Source organism: Polypterus senegalus, chromosome 1, assembly GCF_016835505.1.
Source record: "Polypterus senegalus isolate Bchr_013 chromosome 1, ASM1683550v1, whole genome shotgun sequence".
In the NCBI taxonomy this organism is placed as follows: domain Eukaryota; kingdom Metazoa; phylum Chordata; class Cladistia; order Polypteriformes; family Polypteridae; genus Polypterus; species Polypterus senegalus.
Genome location: NC_053154.1, coordinates 78,900,022 through 78,913,910, shown reverse-complemented (window position 1 = coordinate 78,913,910; position 13,889 = coordinate 78,900,022). Strand labels below are relative to the sequence as shown.

The following is a 13,889-nucleotide window of genomic DNA, read 5'->3' as shown; positions in this document are numbered from 1 at the left end:
TCTTACTGCAGATGTTGAAGGATGCCGACCTTCTCAGAAAGTATAGTCTGCTCTGACCTTTCTTACATAGAGCATCAGTATTGGCAGTCCAGTCCAATTTGTCATCCAGCTGCACTCCCAGATATTTATAGGCCTGCACCCTCTGCACACAGTCACCTCTGATGATCACAGGGTCCATGAGGGGCCTGGGCCTCCTAAAATCCACCACCAGTTCCTTGTTTTTGCTGGTGTTAAGATATAAGTGGTTTGAGTCGCACCATTTAACAAAGTCTTTGATTAGGTTCCTGTACTCCTCCTCCTGCCCACTCCTGATGCAGCCCACAATAGCAGTTAATAGTCAGTTGAATTAAACATTTCAAACTGGACTGTTCACTTAATTATTCATTAAGATTTATCCCATGACCCATATAAAGTACACACACACACATATATATATATATGTGTGTGTGTGTGTGTGTGTGTGTATTGTGGACCACCAGGGCGTGTACAGCTGCCCTAACCCCGTCACAGACAGGCAGGACAGGACACAAATTTTCACACAGCACAGCTTTATTTATAGGTGGGGAAGCACTTTCTTTGCTCCCCACAACAGCACAATGTCCAAAAGACAAAGCACAGTCTTTTCTTTCTCTCTTCATCCACTCCTCTTTCAGCAAGCTTCATCCACTTCCTCACGACTCTAGCTCCTCAAATGGAGTGAGGTGGCTCCTTTTATTCTAGTCCTGGGAGTGCTCCAGGTCACTCATCAGTATTACCTGGAATCACTCCCACGTGTGGTAGAAGCAGTGGTTGGTAGTAACGAGTTACATTTACTCCTTTACATTTACTTGAGTAACTTTTTAAAAAAAAATTGTACTTCTAAGAGTAGTTTTACTGCACCATACTTTTTACTTTTACTCTGAGTACATTAGTGAAGAAGAAATGCTACTTTTACTCCGCTACATTGCTTGCCACTCGGACGTCCTCTCAGGACAACACCGCCAAACGTGGCCCCAGCGGCTGCAGTTATAGCACCCCTGACTCACTTTTGCCCAACCCTTGCAGGAGCGGAAGCAGGCCCGCACAGGTGAGGGTTTCTGATGTATCCGCCCCTCTGCAGCATGGCCCTCCCATGCCGTCTGGCCAACAGGCTCACTGCATTCTGTCAGGAGGTTCCGGTTTCTTCTTCCGGACCCTCCTGTTTCTCTGGGACACTGCCGGTTTGAGTCCCTCTGTGGGAAAAAGAAGGACCCCCTCACCGTCTGCATCCCTTTAAACAGCCGCAAGACCAGCGGCAGCAGTCGGAGCGGGGTTGTTTGGCAGCCGGCTTCCGCCAGCTGCCTCCCGGCACACTCGCCTGCCCAGCTGTCGGTCATTGCGACAGCCTCTCGTGTCACACAACCCAACACAGTCCCAAAGCACAAGTAACACCAAAACACTCTCTTTCTCCTTTACCACCAGTCCTCCTCAAGCTTAGTCCTCCTCCTCCCGATTCTGGCTCTTGAGTGGTGGTGACTGGCCCCTTTTATAGCACACCCGGAAGCGTTCCAGGTGCTTGACCACCTGGTCCTAATTGCACTTCCGGGTGGGGCTGAAGACTCGTCCAGCGGGGCTGTTGACTCCATGCAGCACCCCCTAACGGCCATCCCAGCTCCCAATCAGGCTGTGGAAGACTCCATCTCCCATGGAGCCAGGCAGGAGGCTGGGAAATCACCGTCGGTCCGGGAGGCTGCCACCAAGCATCCTGGGAGAGATATTGAGCTGTCCATAGTTGCTCCCCATGGGACCCAGCCGTCCATCAAAATATATATACTGTATATATATATATAAAATATATATATATATATATATATATATATATATATATATATATATATATATATATATATATATATACATACATACACACACTTCTTTCTTAATTTAGAATTTTTTTGGGTTAATTGAACTGTTAAATTAATTCCAGAATATGTTAAACTATTTGTGAACTCATTTAGAAAAATGTAGTGTTAATGTAAAGCTCATTTGAAAGTTAATTTTTTTAAATGTTGTTTAAGACAAGGTAAATAAGCTACATTGATTAATTTTTTTAACTACTTCATACCTTGACTGCCGCAATGAGTCAAATGACAAAGCTAAGTGACCTTTTATATTATGCATTCAAAAATCATAATATCATCTTGCCACACCCTACGAAATTATTTCTCTTAGCTTTACTAAGTTAAAATTAAACATTACCATGGGCAGCAACACACCTCAAAAATCTGTTCCTGATTTGAATGATAATAGTTGTTTTAGGTTCAAGACCCAGGTTCTCTATGTGTGGAGTCTTCATGTTCTCCCCATGTGCATATGGGTTTCTTCCTGGTGCTTCAGTCTCCGCCAGCAGTCCAAAGACATGCAGGTTAGGTGGATTGGTGGTGCTGAATTGCCCCTAGTCTCTGTGTGTGTGGTAGGTGTGTGTTTGTGTGTGCTCTCTGAGATGGAATGCCATTCCTTCCAGGAGCGTTCCTGCCTTACACCCTATGGTTGCTGTGATAGGCTGTAGCTCTCCATGACTCTGCTCTGAATAAAGAGATATGAAAATGGATACACAGAGTATTTTAACAAATTATTAGTGTTATTGTATCAGTTTGAGAAAAACTGCTAAATTGTTTACAGTACAGTCAATAAACTTAATCAAGTAGTTGGACATTTTTTTATCTAAAATTAGCTGGAGATTCCATTTCAGCACAAATCAGGTAAACATCCAGCTAATAAAGCAGCAGGAGCTTCAGCTGCCTGTGCCCCGTAGTTACCTATTGCATCACCAGAAAAGCATTCTTATAATGCCTCTTAGGGGGGATTTTCTGTTTCTGAATGTAGTGAGCTTCCTTCCTACTACTGACTGCACAGTTGCCTTTTAGTTTCTTAATAAAGGATATCTTCAATATTTTTGAAGTACATAATTTTTTACATTCATTGCTTGCATTCACTACTTGTGTTGTTAAGTAAAGCTGAATTTATGAACTACTAATGCAGAATTGAATTGCAAAGAATTGGGCACTGGACATAATGTGAAACAGATGTTTCATAAATTACCCAATATGTCCACTTTGGAGGCTAAAAATGATTTTTACATATTGAGTCATATCTTGATATTGAACACATATTTATAAAGTGGATATTCTTATAGTTTTTTTAAACTAGTTCTAAGTAAATTATGTTTTCCTTTTTACCTTAAGTCCATTGACACTGTGGCATGGCTGTTAGTAGCTAGCTAAAACTGGATTTGTCCTAAGATAAAAGTGGAAAAAATAAATACATTTTTTCAATTAGTTTTCACATCCCAGGTATGTGCATTTCATGCAGTGTCATGATTAACCGCTAAAGACACTTATTTTACATTCAGCAAATTTGTGATATTCTACCCTACAGTGCTTGGCCTCCTATTATCCCTTACACAGGCAATTGTTTTCACACCAGTCACTGCCACTGTGAATGGAAGAGAGTCTGTGCCTCCTTCTCTCACGAAAGACAGTGACAAGAATCTTAATTCTTTCAACTGCTTTTTGTTATCATAAATATACCTCTGACATGTAAGGCGTATTTTTTAAAACTGAAAACTTTTGTTGCTATGCAGTGGAGTTTTGCCATGCATGTTAAACCTTTTGCTTCATGTTCCCCTTAGTGTCCTCTTGGATGTTATTTATTCACAGTGGTTTATAATAAGTTTGTCTTACAAAAATAAGCAAACAAAAAAAAACTCATCTGGCATACCTTTAAATGGGCATCAATAAAGCTTCATGGGGTGGCATTCTGGCTATTTTAATACTACTAATAAAAAATAATAACTAATGTTTGGTGGGTGGTTTGGTATACTTTTTACGATACTGCAGTATAACTGTGCATCAAAACAAATGCATATAAATGTAAAACACAATAATAAATTATTTGCAAACTTTATATCAGATATTAATACACTCAAAGCTGATTTTAACTTTAATGAGTAAGATTTTGTAGCATTTTTTTTAAATGGATGCACTAAAGCAGGAGTGTCAAACTCAGATTCATTGGCTGCTGGGTTTCATTCCAGACACTTTCTTAATCAGTAGCTGATACAGGAACAGACTTTGTTTTTTCCTCCTTAACTAGCATTGAGATCATAGTGAGATGCAAATCAAGTCAGCCGATAACCAGATAACACATTCAACAACAACAACAACATTTATTTATATAGCACATTTTCATACAAAAAAAAATGTAGCTCAAAGTGCTTTACAAAATGAAGAATAGAAAAATAGAAGACACAATAAAAACTAAAAATAAGTCAAAATTAATTAATATAGAATAAGTAAGGTCCGATGGCCAGGGTGGACAGAAAAAACAAAAACAAAACTCCAGAGGCTGGAGAAAAAGAAATAAAATCTGTTGGGATTCCAGACCAAGAGACCGCCCAGTCCCCTCTGGGCAATCTACCTAACATAAATCAAACAGTCCTCTTTGTATTTAGGGTTCTCATGGAAGGACTTGATGATGATGGTCACGTAGACTTCTGGCTTTCAGTCCATCAATGTTGGTGCATCATGATTCTTTGAGTAGGTGGAGGTGGCGCAGGCCACCACAAAGAAACCGGAAAAAGAAACAGAAGAGAGAGTAGGGGTCAGTACGGATTTTGGAGCCACTATGAATAGTTATTGTGATGAATTGAACATACAGAGTATCAGTATTAAGTTAAAGTGAAGTTATGAGAAGGCCATGTTAAAGTAATATGTTTTCAGCAGTGTTTTAAAGTGCTCTACTGTATTTGCCATGGCGAATTACTATTGGCAGGCTATTCCAGATTTTAGGTACATAGCAGCAGAAGGCCGCCTCACCACTTCTTTTAAGTTTAGCTTTTGGAATTCTAAGGAGACACTCATTTGAGGATCTGAGGTTACGATTTGGAATATAAGGTGTCAGACATTCTGATATATACGATGGGGCGAGATTATTTAAGGCTTTATAAACCATAAGCAGAATTTTAAAGTCAATCCTGAATGACACAGGCAACCAGTGTAGTGACATCAAAACTGGAGAAATGTGTTCGGATTTTCTTTTCCCAGTTAGGATTCTAGCAGCTGCATTCTGCACTCATTGCAAATGATTTATGTCTTTTTTGGGTAGTCCTGAGTCAGTAATCTAGTCTACTGAAAACAAAAGCGTGAATTAATTTCTCAGCATCTTTCAATGATATAAGAGGTCTAACTTTTGCTATGTTTCTTAAGTGAAAAAATGCTGTCCTAGTGGTCTGATGAATATGCGATTCCCCATTTGTACTTACATGTTCATCTTACAGTAAAGTATTTAAAGACATAAAAGTAAGGATTTGAGAAATAGCAATCTGCATCGATCCATGCAACATTTTGATGGAAATCTCAAAAAAAGTAAATGAACAGTTTTGAAAATGTCTGATGTTTCAGAATGAGAGCACTAATATGTAAATAAAATAAAAAAAAAAAACATGTTTCATTATCAACAACAGGTAGTTTCTAATGAAATATTTGTTTGATCTCAAAATGGTAGTCCAGTAGAAATTGAGTTTGGGCAAACTGAGTTAGCCTGTTACTCCACTTTGCATTGTATTCATGTTTGTTTTTCTTTTGATGAAGGATAAATAAATAAGGGTCTGAATCTTGAAAATCAAAAAGAAAAATTCTTCATTAGCAACAGTAATAGGTTACTAATTAGGAATGTGACTGGCATCAAAAACTGCAGACTCTGCAGATCTCCTGTTCTCTAAAGGATAAATTGGACAGCAGTGATTTGGATAATAATGTTGACAGTGTCTATGTTTTCGTAAGTGACACAGAACTAATGTCATGTTATTTAGATTATTCTTTGACTTTATTTTCTGGTATTTGGCAGCATGACATTTCATAGAGGCAGGAAACTTGCACACACTTATTTGCTCTGTCCTCTGCATCTTTCACTGTATGTTGAGTCTCGGATTACAGAGCCCCAAAGGGGGCATGGGGACATTGTTTTTCCTGGGAATTCCTCATCAGGGGTTATGCACCAGATTCAAACAGTTATTGAGAGACATTTGAGAGGCAGCCAGTTTTGTATTCATTTTTAGATTATCTCTCAAAAATGTCCAGATGCAAAAAGAAATTCTAATTATTTTCTTCAATGTTTTTATTTTTAACACAGATGAAACCATTACTGTGACCATGTACCAACCTGTGACACTCAGCTGTTCAGTTGCTTCTCAAAAAGCCTATCTAAAATGGGAGTTACCTTCAAAGAAAACCCACTCTTATGTGTTCCTCAAAGATAACAATCGAACCATTGTATTTATAACCACAAAAGATATTCTGGGTGAATTCAAGTGCATCTCTGTAGAAAATGGCTTTGAGCAGTTTCAAGCACGCTACATAGTTAAAGAGAAAGACACAATACCATTTCCAGCTGGCCATACTTCCAACAGGGCTCAAACAGTTACACAATATGGAGAAACCAGCCAGCCAGAAACCACTGTGACCGGAGAGTCAGGCACATCTCAGATGTATAATATGCCTGAACAAGACATCACTGTGAACTTGTCGAAAAAGGATGAGGCTTTTTTTAAAAGTGAAAAAGGAGATGCAGAGACCAAGCAGACAATGAAGCAGACCATCATCCAAAAGAGCTATTATAGTGAATTTGTGACAGTGATGGTTTTATTGACGATAGCAGTCATTTTCATAGTTCTTGGAGTTGTTTCCCTTTGGTACCAAAGGAATCGGGAGAAAGCAAGGGTACAAGGCTGTGATGCCACTGGGAAAGTGGTCCCTGGAGAGTGCTGTCCCCAGGAGCAGGTGCCTTTTACTGAAGAGAAGGGTCAGATTAGCGTCCAAGTGGATCAGAAAGGAGCAGAGGTAGAAGATATGAAGCACAAATGTCTCAGCACTTCAAATGGCAAGCAAAATACAGAGGAGTAAAAATGTTAAGAGCTTTTTTTCAACAAATGTGTTTCATTTAACCTCAGGAAGTACTCTTCAGCTCATACTGCCATGTTTCTGTGTTATAACCACTGAAAATAGGAATGAAGTACAGGCCTACAAAAATGTCATAGGTATAAGATCACACTGTCTTGTTATCCCAATGATATTCTTATAAGCCTGCAGCTTTGCAGATTTGGAATCAAGAAATTATGTTTCATCTCCAAGGGAAGTCATTTTAACATGAAGTTTAATAATCTTTGAATTTTGCTGTGCTTGGCCAATGACATTTAACACTTTCTGTGCTACATTAAAAGAACTGTAATACATGTAATATTTATAATATTGTATATGTGTACAAATGCACCTGGCACATTTTCTACTTGACTTGCATGCCAGTGACTTTTAAATTTAGTACAGCTGTTTATTTTTTTTAACTGATTATCTTTGTCACTGTAAAAAAAACAAAGAAATTCTTATTTATTTCAGACTGTATAAATATGGTATTGCTAGTAATATGTGATAAGGCATCTTTTCAAATATTTTAATTAAATGTTAAAATCTGAGTTGTTCTGGTTGTTGAAAGTGTAGTATAATTTAACTGCAGACGTTAGTTTTTCTTTAGAAATGTGAAGGTATTGTGTGATGTGAAACTTGGGTAAACTTGGTTTCTAACCACTGCACTCTTCAGACCTATCTGACCGCTTCTTCCCTTTGGTTTGCTTATCATTTCAATATAGCAAATAGAGTATTTATAGCCTGCATTTATTTGTCATTTGGGCAGAACATTTGTTTGTTTGTTCCTTAGGGGTTCAAATTAGAGTAGTGCTGCCAGTAAACAAAATTGACAAATGAGACAACGTTCCTTTATGTCGCATTAGCACAATCTAGACAAGAACAGGCCATTCAGCCCAACAAAGCTCACCAGACCTGTCCACCTAATTATTCCAAAATAACATCAACCTGAGTTCTGAAAGCCTCAAAAGTCATAATATCTATTATACTACTTGTTAGTTTATTCCATGTGCCTGTGGTTCTTTATGTAAAGAAAAACTTCATGATGTTTGTGCGAAATCTAACCTTAACAAGTCTCCAGTTGTGCCCATGTTCTTGATGAACTCAATTTAAAATAACAGCTTCCATCCATTGTACTAATTCCCTTCGTAATTTTAAACACGTCAATCATGCCACATCTCGTTTTGCTTAAACTGAAACGCCCCAGCTCTTTAAATCTTTCTTTATAATTCATCCCCTGTAGCCCTGAATTAGCCTAGTCGCTCTTCTTTGGACCTTTTCTAGCGCGACTATGTCCTTTTTTAGTCTGACGACCAAAACTGCACACAGTACTCCAGATGAGGCATCACCCGTGCATTATAAAGGTTTCAGCAGAACCTCCTTGGACTTGTACTCTGCACATCGTGCTATATAACCTAACATTCTTAATGGCTTCTAAACACTGTCAGGTTTTTATTTTAAATATACCTGTAGTGTAACAAATTAGCCAAATAGAAAAAATTATACAAATAAGTATTATTTAAATATTACTTCTACTGTCTTGTGTGACAACTAGTTTCTAATACACTAGATAAACCTATAATTGATGTTCATTCTTTTAAAGCAGGTAAAGTTTTAAATGAAAATTTCAATGTTATAAAACAAACCAAAACTCCTAAAGAAACTAACCTGAAATCAAACCCTTTTCCCCCAACACTGAGTATTTCTGTGATCTTTCCCTCCTAAGCAGTCAATATTTCGGTGTTGTTGTTAAACACATTCATCTTTGAGGATTGATGCAAGTAACTAGATATGAAAGAATAGCCTTTATGGCATTTTTAGATTTTTATTAAAACTTTAAGTAACATGGCATATTACATAAGTATATACAAACACTTCTTAATATTAGAGGAATAGCTTTTTGCTGTTTATTTATTTGACGTATTATTCATATTTTTTCACCTACTTGATAAGATGTAAATAAAAACTCAGTCTCCTGTTAAAAATATGTAGGTGTGCATATTTGTTTTAGAAATTAATCTCATGCTGTAAAGCCGGAGTGTAGAAGTAAGTTCAGGCCAGAAATAACTTCTCATTAGGAATTTAGTAGAAATGAAAACAAAAGAAAATTGTCATTTACAATTAAAATAAATGTGTATCCCATATTGATTATCAGTTCTCCATCCCCTTGGGTTTCTCCTTTTGTTTCTTCATACTGTCTGGTGGAGTTCTGTCATGTTGTTTGTTCCAGGGTTTGACATTATGCTAGAATTAACTTTATTATTCATTATTATTCCTGGTCTTGCACTTTTTGTTTCCATGACAAGCAGGTTTATGTCTAACCTGATAAATTCTATTTCACATTATACATGGTACTTTATTTTTATTTATTTTGTTGAGTTATTGGGTTTCTGTGTCCTGCCATATGCAACAGCAGTAAAATATACTAAGAATTAATATATAATTAACTAATATACTAAGAACCACAAAACTATTATGCAGTGAATATACACCTGGGGATAAAAAAAGTAAGATTTCAGTTCTTAATTATATACTGTAAGTAGACTGAAAAACAGAAAAGTAATTTTAAATTTCAGATTTACAAGATCAACTGGAAACCCGGCTCCATCTTAGGAATTGCGCCATGCTTTAGGAAGACTTTTGAAATCCCCACAGAGTAACACCAAGTCAACTGGGTTCATCATTGTGGCAACATATCAACTCTGCACTTTCTTTGTAATCTCTGGCCAGATAACCTTTAGCCAAACAGCAGTGAAACAATGTGGACACTAATCCAAATAAAGAGGGTATGAAAGACTTGGTAACGACTACTAGAGGAGATTGCCACAGTTAATAAAGAGTGATATGAATGGCCTCTGTGGTAGCTTAATATGCTTTGCAAAAGTCATGTATCTTCACTTTTCATTTAATTGCTGAGATTAAAGACACCTCCATATAATGAATTGGTAGAATATATTTGAGGCCCCATAGTTAAAGACTCTACAGCAGCATAATTGTTCATTGATATTTTAGGTAGAGAAGCATTTTGTGGTCACAGTTGTACACTGTTTACGTTTTGTAGATAAAAGAAGGGCTAAGAAATGTATAGCTTAAAAACTATACAGCAGATACAACAACTTTATGTAACTGTTCCCCGGCAACAAGTTTCAAATACTACAGTTGAGAGTAATGGGAGCAAACATACAGATGGTCAAAGGAGGCCTGGTATCATCGCTTGTAGCAGGTTTAACATCAATGTGCAGCCCAGTCACTGACACAGACGTGAACAACCAACAATGTGGCAACTGCAGGAGACAAGACACACAAAAACAAAAAGGTAAGCCCAAGCGAAGCCACCCTTTCCAGTCTTGTACTTTATTATATGGGTCGCCAAATCCAGTCCTGGAGGACCACTGTGGCTGCAGGTTTTCATTCTAACACTTTTCTTAATGAGTGACCTGTTTTTGCTGCTAATTAACATCTTTTGAACTAATTTTAACTGACTTGCTTTTGAAGATTCAGGCTCCCTAATTGTTTCTTTTTCCTTAATTAGCAGCCAAACAATAAGGAGATACACAATGAGCTAAAACAACTGGTGTCCATCATATAATATCTGAAAATAAAGAAAGATGAAGGTCTCAGGAATGTTGATCTGCTCAGGTCCCCAAAACATTTCAAAAGAGCTGTTAGAAAAGAGAAAATGAACAATTTCGGAAATGTCTGCCAATGCACCACTAGAGCAGCAACAAGCCACGGAATTAAAGAACGGGTTTAATTAACGCCAGGAATTGGCACCTCATTAAGTAGCTGGTTGGAGTGAAATTGGTTGGAGTTTGAGGCCTTGACTTAGCTGGTATTCTGTTGGCTCCCTCACTTCACATTTCATTTAAGGAAATAAATGAAGCAATTCAGAGGAATGATGAAGAAATTCAGGAGAATAAATCTTAAAAAAGCAATTCAATTATAATGAATTCACAAGAAGTTAATTAACAGCACAAACAGGGCACTGAATTAAAAAGGGTTAGAATGAAAACCTGCAGCCACAGTGGTCCTCCAAGACCAAATTTGGAGACCCCTGCTTTATTAGGCCCAAAAATACTCAGTTAGGCGTCACCTTTTATACCATGGCATAAGCCTTTTAAAAATGTTTAATTAATGTTTATTAACTGCGATATCACAACAAAAGTAGAATTCCAGCAGATGTGATGTTGAACTAATTAGTTTATGAAACTCATAGCAATACACAAACAAACAACAAAGGAAAGTGAAGTGGACCCAATATAAAGTTCTGGATCTTTTTCTACTTTAACTCCTGTACCGGATTTATTATTTGTATAAATGATCTTCAGAATGTGTGAATATATGTGTGTATTCAGTAGAGGTAGTGAGTTTGGAGTCTTAATCCTGCCTTGGTTATATTAACAGTTAAATTATCATTGCTTGAATAGGAGGCACTTATAAATTTTACGGACTTCAAAGATAGTCACTGGATGAGTCTCAATTTTTCCATGAAAGCATGTAATTCATGTTCATTTTCATAAAAGAAGACTAAGGAGTTTAAGGAGGGTCACATTTTCAGACAGTGAATTCTGAATAAGTAGCATCATTGCCTTAAAGATGTTGCACGGCGGTAACCACTGTTTGTGGAATACAGGTTAGGTTTACTCACAAGTAATTAATAACGATTAGTAACTCCACTGTCCTGAATACTGCACGACTGTTGACAATGACTACATTTCTGCTCATAAAAAATTAATTTGGCATGTAGCTGAACAAAGATGTCACAAACGACACATCACCAGGTACACTAACTGGCACCTAAATTACTTACTTTTCCTCAAACATTATACGAACGAAGTTCAAAAAGTTTCTGCACTTTTATATTTTTGTTGGAAAGGCGGGAGTTAGTAGTAATTGAGCATTGAAAAGTTGGGAAAGTTATGACACTGGGAAAATTGCATCGCAAACGAAGGTGACTATGTGGAAAAGTGATGCAATTTGTTTTTGAAACTCTTAATAAATAGAGTTAAACAAGAGTGTGTTTATATAATATAGTTTTATTAATCCATCCATCCCACTTATTCTGAGCAGGGTTGCAGGGGAACTGGAACCTATTCCACCAAGCACAAGGCAAGAACACACACACCCAGCAGGGCCAGTTTAGCAACACCAATCCACCTAACTCTACATGTCTTTGTACTCTGGGAGCAAATTGGAGCACCTGAAAGGAACCTACACAGACACAAGGAACACATGCAAACTCCACACAGGGAGGACCTATGGGACATGAACTCTGGTCTCCTTACTGCGAGGCAGCAGCACAATTACTGTGTCAAAATGCCTAGTTAAATTTAATAATATCCATTATAACTGTCTAATAATTTTTTCCACCTTTCCTAACAACTTTGGAACTACTGTATCAAGCTAAATATCAATATCATGGTTAAACTAACTGCAGTTATAGTAAGAAGGTTAAAAATGTAATGTTTCCCTTTTCCCAAATATATGAAATAGGACATAAAAAACTGTGTACTTATCCAACAGAGCTAACACACACAAAGGAGTGAAAAAAGAAAATCTTCATAGGGAAAAAAAAATATCCTTACCCATGTATCTCTACTATGTCTCCAACCAGTATGTTGACAAGAACACGCCTTGTTTCACTTGGCAAAATAATTTGGACCTGTACTCTGCAAGTATGGCATCACCACCTGCTGCTGAAAGCAGCAAGGACCACCGTCAAAATAAAACAATTATAAAAATCAAGTTGAGCGCACATTATTAGTCTATTTGCAAGCCAACTTGTAAGATATGTAAACGGAGACAATTTTGCAATCTAAAGAGCACTATGCCAAAATATAATACTAAAAATAGAAGATAATGACGATTGACTTAAATTTATATGTTACCTGATTTAATATTTACATAGATAGATAGATAGATAGATAGATAGATAGATAGATAGATAGATAGATAGATAGATAGATAGATAGATACTTTATTAATCCCAAAGGGAAATTCACAATTATTACATTACGGACAGAAACTGAAAATGACAATCCCCTATAGTTTAGAGCAATATAGACATACACTAAAATGAATAAAGAAATAGAAAAAAAAAAAACACCACCTCCTTGGCTTCAGCTGCTGATTCGGCTGCCTTTCCAGGTTTCTTGGTTGGATGCTCTGGTGTTTGGTCCAGCTAGATATGGACAAATGTTGGTGCAAGTTTCCAATGCCTGACTCTGTAAAACAATAATGAAAGAATTAAATGGAAGAAAAACAAACCATTATTGTGGTATCTAACTGTTTCCATCATAGGTTTTGCTTGAAGTAATTCTTATAAAATGTCATCCTCAATCTCGGCTTCAGTGTCGTTATTAGATGTGCAGAAATGTCCCTGAAGGCAGCTCAAACTTATTGTGAACTAAAAACAAAAATAACAATTAGAATAATGCGAAGATCACTAAGGCGGAGAACTCAAATCAGAAGAAAAAAAAATAAAAATTACCTTGAATTATGAAATCATCATCCTGATGCTTAAGGAGTTTATTTTTGCAGATCCTGAATTTACCTTTCACCAGCAATGTCTTACAGTATGTCTGAATGAGAAATAGTGTTATACTGTATACACTGAAAAAAGTTTGGTAATGATTCACACTTAATATTTTCAATCTGAACCAATATAATTCTTTGTAGCTTATTGATCCCACAATTTTTAAGTTGAGGCAAACATTTAGAGTGACTGGGTACAATTCACTTGTTTTATACTGAAGTTAATCTATTAAGTTGTTCTTCTTTTTTGGCTTTTGGAATGCCATCACGCTGGAAAATTCGACTGGAATAATATACAAATGGCCCCTCAAACACAGCACACGAACAACCTAAAATATTATGTTAACTGAAATAGCATTTTTACATTTATTCCCTCCACCATAACTTACTTTGGTACAAAAAATTTTTTTACTTTGATTG

The 13,889-nt window shown here is 36.9% G+C and overlaps 1 protein-coding gene and 1 long non-coding RNA gene across 3 annotated transcripts in view; one reads left to right on the top strand and one right to left on the bottom strand.

Annotated features, from left to right (window-relative positions):
• LOC120527719 (semaphorin-4A-like) overlaps positions 1–9,099 on the top strand; it is a 129,151-nt gene extending 120,052 nt beyond the window's left edge. For both annotated transcript variants that reach the window (XM_039751477.1, XM_039751470.1), the window contains exon 15: positions 6,151–9,099. In XM_039751477.1, the coding sequence (XP_039607411.1) occupies positions 6,151–6,920 (770 nt within the window). In that variant the 3' untranslated portion in view covers positions 6,921–9,099. The remainder of the gene's footprint in view (positions 1–6,150) is intronic.
• A 157-nt stretch (positions 9,100–9,256) lies between these two features.
• LOC120527738 lies at positions 9,257–13,555 on the bottom strand. Its single transcript, XR_005633398.1, has 3 exons — positions 13,045–13,555; positions 12,521–12,628; positions 9,257–10,219 (listed from the first exon to the last, which is right to left on the bottom strand). It is a non-coding gene; the product is annotated as an uncharacterized LOC120527738 (long non-coding RNA).
• Between the last annotated feature and the right edge of the window lie 334 nt (positions 13,556–13,889).